Source organism: Pongo pygmaeus, chromosome 2 (genome assembly GCF_028885625.2).
Source record: "Pongo pygmaeus isolate AG05252 chromosome 2, NHGRI_mPonPyg2-v2.0_pri, whole genome shotgun sequence".
NCBI classification, from domain to species: Eukaryota; Metazoa; Chordata; class Mammalia; order Primates; family Hominidae; genus Pongo; species Pongo pygmaeus.
Window position 1 is genome coordinate 18,083,318 of NC_085930.1, and position 18,947 is coordinate 18,102,264.

At 37.6% G+C, this 18,947-nt stretch overlaps 1 protein-coding gene across 21 annotated transcripts in view; it reads right to left on the reverse strand.

Moving 5' to 3' along the window:
• Positions 1 to 18,947, reverse strand: part of ROBO2 (roundabout guidance receptor 2) — a 608,922-nt gene that overhangs the window by 172,346 nt on the left and 417,629 nt on the right. For all 21 annotated transcript variants that reach the window (XM_054482584.2, XM_054482581.2, XM_054482583.2 and 18 more), the window contains exons 3-4: positions 4,314 to 4,471; positions 511 to 631 (exon numbers count right to left, since the gene is read on the reverse strand). In XM_054482584.2, coding sequence (XP_054338559.1) covers positions 511 to 631; positions 4,314 to 4,471 — 279 coding nt within the window. The remainder of the gene's footprint in view (positions 1 to 510; positions 632 to 4,313; positions 4,472 to 18,947) is intronic.

The following is an 18,947-nucleotide window of genomic DNA, read 5'->3' on the forward strand; positions in this document are numbered from 1 at the left end:
GAACATGAATATCAACAAAATATCTCATTTTAGGGGTCCTTTTTCTAATTTAGAATTTATATGTGTGCATACATAGTATTTTTATCAAGAGTTATTTCTAAGAACTGGAAAACAAGTTTTTTTATACTATACTCTCTATTTTTTCAAAATCCTTACCCTGTATCTTGCACATAATAGCTACCTGATAAATGCATGAGAGTTGAATGAGTGATAAACTTTAGATAGATGTAATATCTCAAATAGACTTTAAGAAAGAACATTACATTTTGATGAACTGCAAAATCTTACAAATATATGAACAATGTAAGTTAATTAAAGTTTCAAATAATTTTTTCTTTACATCGAAGCTTTCATTAGAAAGACAGAAAACAAGATAATTCTAATTTGTCACTGCTTACCATGAGTCATGAGTAACTGTCCTTACATGGTCCAGTTTTTAATGTTAGTGATACTTAAAAGCAAAGAAAAACTGATAAAAATAAAAATTAATAATTTAGAAGAAAGTTTTACCGAAGACAGTCAGCTCTGCTGGGTCACTGTCCCTTTCTCCCACCATATTGGCACCAACACAAGTGTACATCCCGGCATCACTTTTCCTGGTATTGGAGATCATCAGTTTCCCACCACGGATCTGTTAAAATCAAACAAAAAGAAAAGAGAAGGGAAGAAAAAGGAACAGAATAGAAAATAAAAGGTCATTAATAAATAGTTTTGAGTATTTGAGCATATTTGTTTCCCAAAGGAAAAAACTCTGCCATTATTTCGGCATTTGCAGGTATGTTTTCTTTTCTTAAATTCACTCTCAGTATAAGTTTCCATACTTTCTTCATAGAAAATATATTTTTTTATTTTATTTTATTTTATTATTATTATACTTTAAGTTTTAGGGTACATGTGCACAATGTGCAGGTTTGTTATATATGTATACATGTGCCATGTTGGTGTGCCGCACCCATTAACTCGTCATTTAGCATTAGATATAGCCCCATATTTTTTAAGGCAGCTGTCCTCTCTTTCCTGATCCTATTTTGAGTCTTGTGACTGACCTCCCTAAATCCCAGTAGTTAGTCTTCACACTGAAATTCATTTGAATAAATTGCTATTGTCATTTGTCATCAGAAAGAAATACTAGATATTCATTTTAAATAACCTAATAAAATCCTGCTGAATCAGAGGGATTCAGAAAGTATATATATCCCTACTGACTAGGCATATTCTGGACACTTAAGAGACAATAGTAAATCAAACGGTAAAAATCTTTGCCTCCCTAGAATTCACATTTCAACTGTTAATATTAATCATCTTTGTTTCATCTTAATTGTATTTAAGAGATAATTCGTGGAGAAAAAGGCAGGTTGGATAAAAACAAACACAGTTTATAAAACGGTAATATGTATTGGTATAAACCATTAGCATCTAATAGGTTCCCCTTCAAGATTTCTTAAATGAGAAGCATTTATTGGCTGATAAAAACAAATGCAATAATATTAAAATATGTATTTGCTAAAGAGGACATTAAAGCAGAGTTAGGCTTTCAGTAAATCTATAACTCATAGTTTCTTTTCCTATTTTTTTTTGTATTCATTTAATTCAACATTAGCTTCACAATGATTGAGTGTTCTTGAAGAAATACAAGATAAGAACATGTTGGTTTTCTCCATTATTTTTTAATTTCACAGGCAAACACAACTCATGTACACTGGCTCTTATCAGAGATGTTTCAAGATTTACAACTTGTCATGTTCTAGAAAGGAATTTTCGACTTTTTTTTACATAGGTGGAAAAGACCATTAACCTGTTCTCAATTCTGTCTGGTAGAATAAAATAAGGGCTTATAAAAATGGCTATGAAGGCCATTTCTCCTTCCCCTTGAAGGTTAGAGCTAGGTAATATGACTTGATTTGACCAATGGAACTACAGCAAATACTTCACTGGAAGAAAGGTTCTTGTACATTGTGTCTTGCCTGCTCTTGCTGAGTTGGAACTGAGACCAACATGGGAACTGACTGAACTAGGCTGCTGGAAAATTAGAGATCATAAGGAGGGGAACAAAGATACCCAGCTGAGAGTCAACCAACTGCCAGACTTGTGAGTAAAGTCAACCTGGATTATTCAGCTGCCAGCACACCTTTAAATAGGCAAGAGCTAAATGCTATAAACATAAACTACCAATCCATAAACAATGATTTTACTCCATCATCAGGAGTACATTTTCATAAATTTGGTACCCAAGCAAGACCACTGAGAACAAAACTCTCTTTGGTAAAATAGATCTCACAGTGTTAACAGTGAGACTAGTGTTGGGGCTCAGAAAACGATATCCCAAAATGTGGTGCTTTGGCTTTCTGAGCACTTTGAACTAAAGGAAATTGTAAGTCATTAGAAACTTCCTTAACATCAATGTCTCTCTGACATTCCTTTGTTTCTCCCCTCCCCTTTGCCCCAAGAACAGAGAAGGGAGCTCTCTGAAGTTTCCTTATCTGACTGAGAAAAGTTCTTCCAAAAGAAACACAATTGCCTTAAATCCCCTGTCTGAAATCTCAGTAACCTGCAAAGATTAATCACCAAAGAAGAAACTAAAGGTCATTACCAAGCCTACTGGACAGACTGTTCAACTATTCTTCTTGGGGTTGTTATCTGAGACTTTATCTACATAATAAGACAACCTTTGTTTGCAGTGCAGTTCTGCCCCTCACCTTCCCAGAACTTGTCACCACCTCTCCCAGCGGCCAGAGGAACTTTATCTATTTGTTGGGCCCATTCATCTTCTCTGAAAATCATTTAATCTTACTCTAAAATTGCCTACTATTCCCACTTCCCTCTATCCTATGAAGAGGATAAGTAAGCGTCAACCATCTAGCCCTTCTTTGAGTTTTATACTTTGTGTGATTCCCTTGCACTTACATATAAATACATCTGTATGCTCCTCCTTCCATTAAACTGTCTATTGCCAGTTTATTTCAGCAGACTAAAAGACTTAAACCTTTAGAGGGTGAAGGGAAAAATTCTGTTTGCCTCTATACCAGAAACACATGAATATACATTGTCATCACTTCCACAGCCTATCTAGTTCTGTTTTATGTTGTAATCACACTGTGCACACAGGAAAAATCCTCATTTGTAATAAACATATTTTTAAGATAATAGATACCAATAATTTATAGATTTTTTAATTAAAATGGCACATGTATTCAGTCAAATGAGAAATTATCTTAATTATATTCACTCTCAGTTGTATTGAATATAAAAATTATACTACTGAATAATATCAGAAAGTTAAGCAATTATATACTATTTCTGTGGGTTGGTTCTCACTTAAAAGCTTCACATACAATGTTGCATGGATCCTCTGAAGAAATAAAATGATTACATGCCATTTGCCTGTTTCTGTGTGTTTTATTTTGAATTTTAATCAACTGATGAATCTGATTATAAATTTCCTTTGGAAACAGTTATTTTTCTACATGCAGAACCAGTCAGCTATTTTGATTTTGATTTTATTTCATATCTATTCAATTTGCTTTTAAATCAATTCATGTATAAAATTTTACTGTTATAAATATTATTTAATTGGAAAAACTGGAAAAATAATTTGAGATATTCATCACCTTAAATTACTTTCTCTTATAATTTTTGAAAATGGTGCAAAATTAGATGTAGTTAATGTGGTTTATGGCTATTATTTATACTTTAACACTCATGTACTGCATGATCAACAGAAGCTTCTGGAGATTTTATAAAAGAGCTAAAACATCAGCCGGGTGCAGTGGCTCATGCCTGTAATCCCAGCACTTTGGGAGGCTGAGGCAGGTGGATCACGAGGTCAAGAGATGGAGACCATCCTGGCCAATAAGGTGAAACCCCATCTCTACAAAAAATACAAAAAATAGCTGGGTGTGGTGGCGCATGCCTGTAGTCCCAGCTACTTGGGAAGCTAAGGCAAGAGAATCACTTGAAACCGGGAGGCAGAGGTTGCAGTGAACAGGATTGCACCACTGCACTCCAGCCTGGGTGACAGAGCAAGACTCTGTCTCAAAAAAAAAAAAAAAAAAGAACCAAAATATCAATATTGCAGTGTAAAGATATAATTCAGATTGGTGCAATTATTAATATTTCATGTACACTTGATTTACATAATTTTTGTCTCTTGTAGTCTCATCCAAATGTTTTTAAATCTTTTCAAGGCAGTATAAATTGTAATTAGCATTCAAATACGATTCTATTAATAATAAGTTAAAGAATAAAATACATCTATCTTGTATTTTGAGACCGAAAATTCAATCTCTCTGGGCCATGATTTTAATTTAACTCACACTTATTCTTTCTTCCTTGTCATCAATTCGAACTTTGTCTTTTTTCCAGTAGATGGTGGGTTCTGGGTGTCCCCGGGGAGGCTGGCACTCCAGGATTGCAGGCTCTCCAGCTGCCACCACAACATCTGTGGGGTTTTGTCGGAAGTCATCTCGTAACACTGAGGAAAAATAATTACAGGAAAAGAAAACTCAACGACAGTGACTTAGGCTTTTTGTTGTACAAGGTAACTTCAAATGTTGTTTACCCTGTTCTAGTAAAAATTGCCTGGATTTTTACTGAGAACATAGCTACATCCACCTTAAAATATTCTAGAGCCAACATAAATGATCATCAACAGGAGAATGGCTGACTAAATGATCGTGCACCTTTGGTCAAAAATCCAACTTTAAAAATGAAATCAGTCAAAAAAATGAGAAATATTCATGTACGGTTCTGTGATTAATTAAAAAAGCAAGATGCAGAACCCTTCATTAGTATGATTCTATTTTCTATATAGAAACTCGTGTGTGTGTGTGTGTGTGTGTGTGTGTGTGTGTGTGTGTGTATGCATGTGGTTTGTGAGCCTGCAAGCCTAATGGTCTGTGAGGGAAAGTGGGGTGAGAATTCTTTGAGAAAGTCCTTTTTATGACATGAATATAGACAAGATCCACACTGTTTTCATTACACTTCAGAAGACAGATTCATAGTTCACCCTTGCAGCACACTAGCACCCACATACGCAGGGCTACATTTTCATTCTCTCTGCAACTCCACCTGCCGAGTGACATCTGGGCAGCGTGACATTCAGGGCAGAGATATCCCTTATAGCAGTTTTGCCTGTCTGAAATTTCCCTCCTTTCATTAAGGAGAACAGCAGGTTGGACCTCCGCTGTAACCACCAAAAATCTGGCATGCCTGCCTCTCCAAATGTCACCTATCTATCTACTTGTGCTTCTCTGCTCCTGACAAGATGAAAAGCCTGGAGAGATGGCTCAGCCCTATCAGACTGCGTTTATGTGGTAAATCAGAGCTACATTAATTTTAGGGTAAACATTCAAAAAAGTAGTTGAGATCAGCAAATGTACCATATACTGCAACTGCCTCTGCTTTTCCTGGCTGGCTTCACTGTTTCTGTTCTTGGACATTCCAACACCGACATGTTTGGTTCCAAAGTACCTCGAGGTAAAATGAACCTACACACACACACACACACACACACACACACACAGACACACGCACACATCAAGCTGTTTGAAATCAACATTAGGCAGCTTGTGGTAGCCTGTTATGTAAATCATGTGCCGCAAGTGGGGATTAGGTCAAACCAACTGCCTTCCGTGTCCTATAATGAGACCCACTTCAGCACTCTGCTTCTTTGTTGTGCCAAGTCTGTAGGTTAATTGTCATTCTCCAAATAAATAAAAATCCCTGTCCTTAAAAGAGCTCCAGAGAGACAACTCAGTGACTTTCAGGGTTTTTCTTTTCTCATCTTTTGCAACACACCCTTTAACACGGTTTTCCATCTTAATGAAGTCATGGCCCTTTATGAGATTAGAAAACCTTGTCTCTTATTGAAGGAGCAGTAAGAAATAATTCAGCACAAATTGTTCACGCTCAGTTTATAAGCTGATTAATTTACTGATTTCACTGCTAAAGAAATGTGTTCCATTTTAGCACTGTGAACTGCATATTTTTGGCCCCCTTGTCTAACTGGCAAGAAAGGTGTGATTTATATGCATAAGGATTTGCTTCTGAATGGGCTGAGGAAAGTGTGCATTTAAATGTGACATTCACGCAACTGATGAGAAGGGGTTAACACCCGTGGTTCCCTCTTGCAGGTAAATCCTCCAGGGAGAACAAGCTGGTGACTCATTTAGATTCTAAATACAGAACAGCTGCCTATTTATGCAATGCTAAGAAGTGCAAAAATATGGTAACAGGGTGATGAGCACCCCTACAATATCCGGTATTGGCAACAAATGGTGTTTTTGCAGGCCCTCAATCTGTTCCAAAATGGCACATCTGGCCAGTTGAAGGGCCTTCTCCAGATCTGCTCTCCTAAAAAATGGTATGCCAAAAAGCCTAAGCACAAATGGTACTTAATACCATTGCAAATCATTCAGAAATACAACGTTACACCAATTTGCCACAATCCATTTTTTTTAAAGGTCCTTTGACATGAGGGACAAAAAGAAGAAAAACATCATAACAAACTATAAGGACTGGTACCCTTTAACAATAAAACATGTGCTTATGGCATTCAACAAAAAGGGGGAAAATGACTCCAATTTGCAAATGAAGCCAAGAAATCTAACATCAACTGTAATTTTAGGCTTTCAGACTATTCACCCAGAGAGTAGGGTGAGATAATGATATAATTGATACTGTACCCTCTTCAACTTGTAATATGCTCTTTGGGGTTTGTATAGTACTCAGTAAATCCGTTTGTCTTTAGTGATATCACTTATTTTACCCTAAGTCTTCAGGATATTATAATATGTTTCTTCTCTCTCTCTCTCTCAGTTGAAAAACATGCTTTTTAGCAGGTTCCAGCATAGGCAGCCTGAACTTATTTTTAGAAAAAGGAGTAAAATCATTTTTACTCTTCTCAAATTTTGAAGGAAGATATGTATATTCTGATATTTGTTTATATGTTTCTGGGGTCTGCATTTACATTCATAAATGTAAGAAAAGTAAAATAAAATAATATCTATCAGTTCCCCTTTTTGTGCTAATTATTAATTTCTGCCTTGGATTTTGCCCTGTGCTCTTTATCGTAGCCGACAAAAACAAGAAAGTGTTAGCCATGGTGAAGTATTCCCATGTGTTGGATGAAGAGAACTAAAATGGTCTGGCAAATGTAGAAAATAGCAAAGCAATTTCAAATTCTAAATTGAATGTGTGTGTGTGTGTGTATTCCCCCTAAATCCTCTACCCTAGAAAGAACTGAAAACTATATTTTCAAGTGTGACTTGACAAGTATGTCAAAAGAAGAGCACATACCACAGCGTGTGTTACCTAATTCTCCAAAAAGTCTTTATAATGAAGAGAAATAAATCTGATGAGAGGGTAGCAGCAGTTGTGTTTTAAAGAAAAAGGAGATACTGTTTCCATAATGGCTCTATTAATTTACATTTCTACCAAGTTGTAGGGGCCAAGGGAAAGCTTCCCCTTTGCCTCTGATGTTTCACTGAAAAATCAACTCACAAAAAGCAGATTAATTGGAGAAAAGGTATACAAATTTATTAGCGTACCCTGAGGAGAATCACAGAGTAATTGCCTAACACCGCTATGGTATACCAATGCTTATATACTCCGTTTCTTAGGGGAAAGGGAGATGGGGAAGTATAGCTAATTTTTAGGCGGATTCAATAACCTTAAAGAACATACAATAAATAGCCTGGGACAAAGTCTTTTCGGCTCACAAGGGGACGATGGTTTTTGACGAAAGTTTGCCCGGGTTTGCTGTCCAACTTCAATCTTCCTTTCTGCGATGTCATTTGAGCTCATGAAAATTCAGGGAAGGGGTCAGAGGTGATGGTTTTCTTCTTTGGTAGGTCCTGACTTCAGGCAGGTGAGAAACTTTGGAGAACAACTTCATCCTGTGCTTCAAGAGACACAGAGGACTGAGAGATGGGGGTTTGGAGGAAGGAAGGTCAGAGATCTTGAGGCTTCCTCTTCAGTTCAGCATGTCCAAGTGCTGCTACAGGAGCTCGAAATTATTTAGGCAGACAGAGAGGGTAAACAAGTCCTCAGCAAGGCTTCCCTTTTAACAAAAAACAGCCCCAAATAATTTCTAACAAAGAGCAGCCTGCAGCCGGGCGCGGTGGCTCACGCCTGTCATCCCAGCACTTTGGGAGGCCGAGGCGGGAGGATCATGAGGTCAGGAGATGGAGACCATCCTGGCTAACACGGTGAAACCCCGTCTCTACTAAAAATACAAAAAATTACCCGGGCGCGGTGGCGGCGCCTGTAGTTCCGGCTGCTCGGGAGGCTGAGGCAGGAGAATGGCGGGAACCCGGGAGGCGGAGCTTGCAGGGAGCCAAGATGGCGCCGCCGCACTCCAGCCTGAGGGACAGAGAGAGACTCCGTCAAAAACAAAACAAAACAAAACAAAAGAGCAGCCTGTAAAATCGAACTGCAGACATAGAGAAGCAAGCCGGAAGCTTGCACGGGTGAACGCGGCAGCTGTGCCAATAGAAAGGGATACCCGGAAGCCAAGTCTGTTCCACACGGCGGCTCCATCTTCTTCCTCTTCTTCTTTTTTTTTTTTCCGCCGCAGGTACAGTAAAAAAGCAGACAACATGGTGCCGGCCAGGTACAGAACTCATCCGCATAATAAAAGGTTAGGGTGGGGTGGCCAACTTCTTCACGCTCTGTGTAAATGACACACCTGCCCCAGCCAATCCTTTAAACCCTGTGGGAAGAAGACGCCGCATCCTCAAGCTAGTCTATGAAACCAACCGCATCGCGTCGCACACTGGGAGATACGCTCGGAACCCCTCCCTCTGCACAAGGGAGCGTTTCTCCTTTGCCTGTTAAACCTCTGTTCTTAAACTCACTCCTTGTGTGTGCATGCCCTTGATTTCCTGGGCACGAGGCAACGAACCTCGGGTATTACCCCAGACGAACGACACTGCTTCAGCGACATACTTCAGGGTATCAGTTTCTGAGCCCCAACAAAATACACAAGGGTTCCCTTTTCTCAACACCCTTACCAATATTTATCTTTCATCTTTCAGATAATAGCTTTTCTAACAGGTGTACATTGTACCCAGTAAATATATAATATATACGATTGCTTGTCAAATAAAAATAGAATTTTTAAAATTTCATTTAAAAAGAAAAAGGATATAGTAGGTACATTCTAATATAGAACTTGCTTGCAGATCTAAGTTAGAATACAGGGTTTCAAATCTCCATGGGGTGAGGTGGCGGGGGGGGATATGTAAATGGCTAGAACCCGAATATTCACTTCCATATGTGAGCTGGAAAACACATATAAATAGTTCACTTAGCTAGTCATAATATAACCTGAATTATATTTGCATGTTTTTTACATTGGGATTCACCATGACTTAGGAAATTATTTTGGAAAATTGGAACATTCTAAATTACTAGAGTACTTGATACAATATAGTTCACATTTATGACACAGAGATTTTTGACAAATTAAAATTCTGCAAGTATGTATTGAATGCTGTAATGTGCCCAACACTCTCCTATGAACTGGTTAAGAAATATATCAACAAGAATGACATGATAGTGCCTGTGATAGGCCCTTGCTCTATTCTCCAATGGTCACTCCCTTCTGTTATTTATTCCCTTTGTATATCCCCTCCCCTTGAGCATGAACTAGACCTGGTGATTTACCTTCGATGAACAAAATGTTACAAAGTGATAAGATGCCACTTCTAAGATCAGTTTATAAAAGATTGTGACCTTCAAGTTTTTGCTCTCTCTCTCTCTCTCATTGTGGCCTAGAAAATGATACCCCAAAATATGCCACTTCAGACTTTAAACTAAGAGCACCCAGTGAGTAGCAAATGGAAGAAAGAGCTTTCTCTAAAGATCCCCTGTCTACCTAAAGATCCTGTCCTCCAGAAGATATTCAATTAATTCCTTTCTCAGATATCTCATTAACCAGGGGAAATTGGTGCATACTGCAGGAGGAAAGACCAGAGTTGACACTGCACCCAGAGTCCAGGGAAACTTTGTCCCAGGCCACACTTTGTTCTTCAGGCCCATTCATCTCCTCAAAAAAAATCACTTATTCTTCTAAAATTGCCTGTATCTCCCACTTCCCTCTCCTCTATGAGGAGAATAATTAAGCTTCAAGTATTTGACCTTTCTTTGTCTCATATTTTGTGTGGCTTCTATGCACATGTGTGCATAGTAAATATGTAGCCTTTTTCTCCTGTTAATATGTCTATTGTCAGTGTATTTCAGCAGACTAAGTTATTGAATCTTTAGAGGGAAAGTCTGAACTCCTCTCTTACTCTCTTTTCATATACTTTCTCTGATCATGCCGGGTGCCATGTTGCAGAATGGAGAAGCCCATTTGGCAAGGATCTGAAGTCAGCTTCCAGCCAACAGCTGGCAAGAAGCCAAGGCCCTCAGTCCAAAAACCCTTGAGGACTCAAGTCACCACTGAATTTTGTAGTAATTTGTTACGAAGCAATAGGTAACTAACAGAGTGCCTTTAAAAAGTTTTATGTCCAGCTGTGATTTTAGAGCTTATATCTTTGACTCCTGCTTCCTTATAATCCCATATTCTTTCCCACCCCAAACCCTCTCTGGTTTGTCTTAAATCAATAGTTCTTAGAATTTTTTTTAACCTCAGTCTAGGCAAATCGCTACTTAGTCATTTCCATCTTAGTTTATTAAAACAAATTAGCAATGACAATGAGGTGAGACTGTATAACTAATGGACTTCTGAAAGATACATTTCTAAACCACAATGTGCACATGATCCCAACTAAAGTTATTAGAAGGGTAAAGCCTAGAATGTTACTGATAAAAGAATTGGCACACATCATTGATTAAAGAATACCATCCACAACCAACTATTATGAGAAAGATAATCTAAGAAATAATTGTAATGAAAGGTACGGCCAACAGCAGTTGAAAACCACAGGGGACCCAAACAACACTGAACACAAGGCTTTCTTGCCGGCAGGTTTAGTCTCTATGTATGTGTCAGAACTGCTGGAGCTATGTGACACAATGACATCCAGACTTCTCAGTAGAAGACCGACCTCTAGTCCGAAGCAGTTCCTTATATGACATACATTTTAGTTTATGAATACAGTTTCAGTAAATTATGATAAATAGAAGCATACTCAGGAGCCTTTACTTATCCGTATATATAATATATATAATTATGTGCTGATTTTCAGTAAGAATTTTTTAAACTTGCTTTTAAAAATTAATTAACAGGCACATATAATGACACTTTTAATCTATTTTTAAAATAACTTGTTCTATGATAATAGCTAAAATTTAGTGAGTACATACTATGTGCCAAAGATAGCATCATGGATATAGAATAGGTCATTGGACCCTCATATACTGTGTTAGGTAAGCACAGGGTTTCAATCCAGTGTGTCTGACACTAGAATTTATACACAGTCATTATGCTGCACTGATTTGCAATATCATCTGGGTCTATTCATCCTCTCTCCACTGCCCTAGTCCAGAATGTCCTTATATCTTCCTTGAATTACTGTAAGAATATCCTATTTGACCTTTCTCTCTGATTTCTCCTTTAAACTTTCCATTGTAGCTATTATGAGTTAGCTAAAATGCAAATGTGATCATGTCAATTCCCTTTTTAACACTTTTTAATGGCTCTTAAGATAAAATTCTCTCCTTAATATGATTTCAAATGTTGTTTGGAATCAGGCCCCTGCATATATCTCCAGGCTCATCAGGGACATTTCTGTAACCTCCATGCCCTAGGGATATGAAGGAACACCTAATTATCATTGTACGTTGGCATATGATGGTCTTTCTGCCTGCAAGTAACTCCTAGCTGTCCCTTTGTTCTCTTACTTTTGCCTATGCCTTTCTGAAGTACATACTGTTCATTCAGTGTCAACTTTGGACTCACTCATCTGAAGTCTTTCCTTATCTACTTAACTGGACTGGGTAACCCTCCAAAGAGCTCTCTAGTTGAAAGGTATCAGAAAAGTTAACCAAATAATGTCGATTGGTTGATTGAATTGATGTGCTCTTCTTCAAGATGTGTGCTGCAGCCCTTTTTTTATGATATAAAATAGACCACAGTGTTTTAATTTGATTTTAAAATGTCATTTATGAAGAACAATTTGAGTTGTTTGGATTTAAGAAATAGAGTCCTTGGCTTGCCTATCTACATACTCATATATCTGTAAAATAAAAGCCAGACAGTTCAAGAAGGTCAGAAATCAACGACTCAAGGAATAAAACAGATTTATGTCAGCCAGAAAAACTGGTAGCACAAATTATAATATATCATAGTAAATTATTCCAATGGACTAAGAGAAAAAAAAATGATGGTCACTCATAAAACTACCACAGATTATTCCCCCAGCCCCACCAACACCTCTGCCACCATCACCACCACCAGTTACCATAGGGAATGACTGAGTGTAACCCCAACCAGCATGCAGCTCAGAACTTCCACTCTGCACATGAAGAAAGCACCCTACCTCTTCCTGGACTACGTGGCTATAGGTGGCAGCCACGCTTTGACCCCAGGGGGATCCTCAGGATGAAACTGGAGCTATGAACAAAGTGTAAAAAAATCTGGGTTCTTAAGGACATGGCTGGATGAATTAATTCTGAAAACTATGCTAACTCTGGACTTTCTAGATATGTTTCCTTTTATATTTAAGCCAGTGTAAGTTTTCTTTTTCAACCAGAAGCTCCCCACTGACATGGCATAATAATTCTGTATTTTTCTGAAGTTTTAATGACTAAACAACTGAATAAAGATTATCATTCACAAGAAACTACTTTATTACATTTGGTACAATTGAACAAAATATGGTCAGGATGGGCAGGCTAGCCACCCGTTAAATAGACAATAACATCTGAACATGTGGGCATAAGTCATAAGTGGTTTCTTCTGCACAGAAGGGGAATGGGAAAGAAAGAACTCAGTGGGGAGACATCCGGGGGCCGCTGTGCAAGCTGACACTCTGGCACCCTGTAGCATGCTGACAACTCCAAAATGAGAAGCTCTCACCCCCACCTCCAATGAGATTCTGTGTACAGGCACATTCACTGAGCAAATGATCCAGATAAACCAGCAGTATGAATTGGAGCATGTTGAATAAACAAGAATGCCCTGTGACTTGTTCATTTTCAAGTCATAGCATTTTGTGAAGTCTAGTATTCTGCAGGGAATAAAACACACAAACACAAACATAATTCACACAGGAGGAATGGCCAGCTTCGAGTTTCTTAGCCAAGTCTTTATTCTTGAATCCTTTTTTTAGCCATGTTCTGTCCTCACCCACAATATAATTTGAAGTCCTGCTAAGAGTGCCAAGTCTTCCTTAATGTTTTCCATTTATGTTTAAAACTTGCTGAAGGATTCTTAGAAATTGCATGGAAACATTGTGCTCTCTGTAATTTGTATCCATAACCTCTGTAATGCATATGTTCTCCTTGGGGACCAAGTGTTGAGATCATTCATAAACTCTTGGATCACATGTGGCACTGCAAACTGGTGACATCTGACCACGGCAGACTCTAGGCCTGTCTCTGGCAATCACTTGCTTTGGTTTGCAGTTAAAGAGCCAGCAGTTGGCACGCCTTCAACACTTGGAAGTCCTATTTTTGGCAAAGCCTAGCTATGTGATATTTGACAGGGATCTGCATAGCCTATCCATTAGCTTATGAGGAAGCTGTGGATTGAAGCTGATTAATGTTTAATCAGTTCCTCTTCTTTCTCCCTTAAAGAGCCATCACCCACAGAATTGTTCACGTGGCATTGCTGTCTCCAAAATCACAGAAAGCTCAAAGAAACCAGATCAAGTTAGAGATTGTGTCCAAACATAGCATGTGAGGAGGAAGGTTTCTAGAAATGCTAGTATTAACCTAAACATGTTCAAGGCAATGCCTTGCTCAGCTGCAGAACAAAAACCCATCTCACCATGCTCCCAAAGTGTACTGTTCTGCTCCACAAGCAACTGTCTTTCAGCACCTGCCCAGTTCAGACAAAACTGTCTTGGCTTGGTCAAAGCAATGCTTGTAACTTTGGACATTAGAAGATGTAATACAGTCAATTTAAAATTAAGAACTACACAGGCTAGCTTTTTTTTTTATATATTAGTGTTTTTTAAGATGGTAACAAGGGGAAACACCAGATTGTTTCAAGGTTATAATACTGCCTCCTACTTTTCTTAGATCTGGGTTTGGGTATAGATAGACAGACAGACAGATAGATAGATAGATAGATAGATAGACAGATAGATAGATGGATAGATAGATAGACAGACAGAGAGATGATAAAGCCAGCAAGCCCAGCAGTTTTAAAGAATTTACATTTACAGGATGATTACAAATAACCATCTGTCTGCTTCTAGCTTTTCAGTCTGGTTCATGTCCCATGGGCCTCAGGTCTTCAGACAAAGTAGTTAGGCTGCTAGGCACCAGGTAGGCGTGTTACAGATGCTTTGTAGAATGCCTGCCTGATTTCCCTACTGCTTCTCATTTTTCTCCGACTCTCTGCATTCCTTCCTCATTTAGCCCTTACCATTAGACCAAAGAAAACAAAAATTAAATATTAAATCTCTTTTACATATATTTATACAAAATTTGAATTCAATATATTTGTTTACATGCACTTTTAAATTAAAATATATCTAAGTATATATTTAAATCCAAATTTCAGGATTCATTACTGACTTATAGCTATAGTTGTCCATTTGAATAAAGGAAATAAAGAGTGTTATCAAGTACCTATTAATGTGCTGCATTATTCCGGATCCCAACAGATCGCCTCTCTCCTCCCACCTTATCAGTCTTTATCTGAAGATATCAGCTTTTACAGCATTCCACTGCACAGTTCACAGAGGTACACAGCTTCAGCAGCATCTTTTGTCATTCTAGCCTCTCCTGGTATCAACGTGTTATTGCTCTGATATTTCTCTACTGTTGTGTATTCTGATGTGCATGATCAACATGAATTACAATGCCAAGTAACTGCCAGATGTCATGAGTTATAAACTCAATAGTCTAAGGATTATTACACATTAGGGCACCCTGCAGTGCAAGGGTGTCCTGGAATTTATGTGTTATTTATTACCTATTGGCAGGGTCTCAAAGTAATCTCACCCCTGCTGATGAAATGAGGGTTGAAAGGAAAAGAAGGTCAAGGTCAACCTTCTTTGCCAGTTATTTTAACACTACTGTTGCTTTATCTTTTCTTTCCCCTCTACCCGAAACTCAACAAATCTCTGAGTAGAGTAGAAATATAATTAATCTATGGGCTCACAACTTGATTCTGCTAATTTCACCATCTCCATCATTTTAGCTATTTTAACAACACATTTTGTAACCATAACCATTGGAGGTCCTAGATAGGGGGTTCACATGAATCACATCATAATCCATAAACTCAAAAATGAGCAGTTTGAGAGTACATGGTTTATGTTCCTCTTTTGCACCAGAACATAAACCAACGCCTAACTGCATAGATTATGTTCGAATTTTGAATTTTAAAAACATATTCCACATGCTTGTGGATTTTTTAGCCTTAGTCTTCCAATATTAAAATTTGATATGTCCACATCACAAAATATGGGCACTACACTGTCATGAATTTTGCTGAATTAGATCCAATTTGACATCCTATGTTCTTCAAGAAATGTTCTACTTGATTACTACATGACAAGAGGCTTGAAATGTATCCTAATTCAGAATGTATCATATTGATTTTTAAATTCACTGATTAAAAATAGCTCTATCACTTTTCTACTCTATCCCAATCCCAGTAACCTCCTTTTCTTTTGCTACTAAATGAATTCCAAATGCAGTAGTTAACATTCAGCAATCTCATTACCCATCTACCATAAATCTTCAAAAGCATCACCATCTTCTGACAATTCAGCAGGAGAAGAGGAAGCAAGGAGCATATCCAAGTACTTTTTATAAATGCAAATATCCTAAATACCAAATTTAAATTACCTCAGAAAAACTCATATTACACCATTGACAGTGATTGGAGAACAATGTGCTTGAAGATGTTTGTTTACTTATGAAAAGCACAATTTCTTACATTCCTAAAGACAAACATATCAAACAACAGACACTGAATATCTTTTTAAGGTATAAGTAATACTGAGTTCTCGTGAAGAGAATTAATTATATGTGTGTTTTACCCAAAAGTATGTAAATATTTTAAAACTCATGGATGCTTTAATCAAACCTTCACATCTTAGCTGAAACTGGAAAGAAGCCTTCTTAAGTAGAGTTTTAATAAAATCCTTCTTTTCCTCTGATACACACTGGAGCCACCTTGACCATCCATAGAGTACGTGCTCAGCAATAAGAAAATAAATACTACTGCCTTCTGAATCTCTAGCTATATATCTATTCCCTGGGCTACCCTGTTTCTCCTAGCCTGAGGACTTACTACACTTTCACTCTCAGAATGCTTGGAGATAAAAAATAATCATAGCCATTTCCTTTCTGTGCAGAGAGGAAGCAAATCTCTACATTGTAGTTACTACTTACTTAGCTTCATGAGATGGTTTGAGTTTCTCTCCCTGGGATGGTACCAAACCTGATAAATAAGATTTACCAGAAAGTCTACTAAACCTCCATTATTTTGACCTGATCAAGGCAATTCATTATGCCATATTACTAAAATTCACAAACTGCCTTAATCACTTTTTGGCTTTTTTCATGCATCATATTAACCTTACTCCCTCTAAAAACTGTCTACAAATAGTAAAATTAGAACTTTGTTTTCTTGGTACTCTTGATGAATAAATTATGGCTGTTGTGAATGTAGGGCAAGTTGTCTAAAATGTCAGCAACAACAACCAAAAAATCTGAAGTTGGCGAATGGGATAATTTTTGAAATAAATTAGTGGATACTAAATGATCAAATGTTATATACAGATTCAGTAATTTCTAATGCACATGTTTAATACTGCCCTTGACATATTTTCCCCATATTTACTTAAAGGAAAGACCTTTGATTTAGAGGGCTAGGGCCTTATGACAAATGGCTTCAATATATCACTGGAGAACCAATCACTGAAGTTGGTCTCAGTTGATAAAAGTGCTGGATATGAATTATGGACTAACAGACTTTTCATTTTCCTTCTAATATCCCAAGTAGTGAAGGAGGAAATGCGTTCATTCATTCTGAAATTAAAAAAAAAGAATCTTCAACATTACCTAAGAATTGGATAACTTTCTATTTTACCTTCCAAACTAACACTTTTGAAATCCTAAGGAAGTACTATTAATAATTATTCCAGGACAGTTCCAGGAAATTCAGGCTGAATAGTCCCCTTCCTCTGCCTGTAACTCTAAGTGGTCTAGCCTCTAAAATAGTCTCTACAGCCTCTTCTTTGTCACCTCAATCATAATATTCAACCCACACTTTCTCAGGCCTTTCTTCAGGTTCTGAAACGTAACACGCTCTTTTCCTTTTTTAGGGCCTAAACACAGTTTGTTCTCTATTTCTGGAATGCACTCGAAATCCCCTCCACCGTATGCCGGTTCCTCTTAGGGACTTGGAACTCCCATTTAACAAGTGTTTATGGAGCTACTACTGTTTGGCAGGAAAGCAACATAGCACTGTGGTAAAGATACTGGGCTTAGTCAGATGGCCTGGGTTGTCTCCGTTCTGCTACTTTGATTATCCAGATGATTATCTACTTTCATTATTAAATTATTACAGGTCCTTCAGCCATTTTAGCTTCAGCTTTTTCATCTGTAAAATGAAGGTTTAAAAAAAGCCTTTGTCTTTTGTTTGTTATGAAGCCTGAACAAGTGATCTTTGTAAAGTACAGTGAAAAGTAAAGGAAGTAGTTCATAAAAGAATTACTGTCATTAGGAATTAGAAGTAGTGTAGTAAACAAGAAAGACTTTGAATTTTACTTCTGCATCTGATCTTAAATGAGTTTAATAGCTGTCAATTTTTAATTCCTTTGACTATCAAATAGTTAATGATCTTTAAGAGGTCAGGCATGGTGGCTCACGCCTATAATCCCAGCACTTTGACAGGCCACGAGGTGGGGGGATCCCTTGAGCTCAGGAGTTCGAGACCATTTTGGGCAACATGGTGAAAACCCATCCCCACCAAAAATACAAAAATTAGCCAGGCGTAGTGGTGTGCACCTGTAGTCACAGCTACTTTGGAGGCTGAGGTGGGAGGATTGCTTGAGCTCAGGTGGTCAAGGCTGCAGTGAACCATGATTGCACCACTGCACTCCAGTCTGGGCAACAGAGTGAGACTCTGTCTCAAGAAAAGTAATAATGATAACAATAATAATAATAATCTTCAATAACCCTGTCCCATATATAAAATTTTTCAGACCTTAATGTCTTAGGGGTCAATCAATTACTATGCAATTGCTAAAAGTGATCATTGCTATGAAAAGTATTAAAGGAGTAGGGATTTATATATAATATAATTCTAAAAACAAACATATTTAGAGGTACTATTTTATGTTATACAGTACTAAAATCCATGGTTCTTCCCAATCAAAAAGTATAAATTTTGCCCAGTGAGTTTTACCTAGTTCACTTTTAAAAGTTGATTTTAATATGACCTTTAATTTTGCTCTGTTTAATTGATAACAAACTTAAATATTTGTTTTTCACTTTTCAACCAGCTCTAGTTGTTGAGACTACCTCTGTGAGGTAACAGAAGAGTTTTACTTCTCAATCATCCACTTTTTAAACTCAAGTATGTGCTGCACATGTTGTTCCAGTCTCTATATAGCACACTTTAGGAGTACAAGATATTTCAATGAAAGATGTTCCCCTGATGGTGCTAAAGAGATTTAGGAAAGTTACCATACCTAACTCAAAAACCACAAACTGAAAGATAAAAGTATGAATTACTGGGGACAAGTATACTTAAAATGCCATAAGGTAAAATGGAGGAAACATTGTTTTCATAAGGAAGGCTTTTTGGAGGA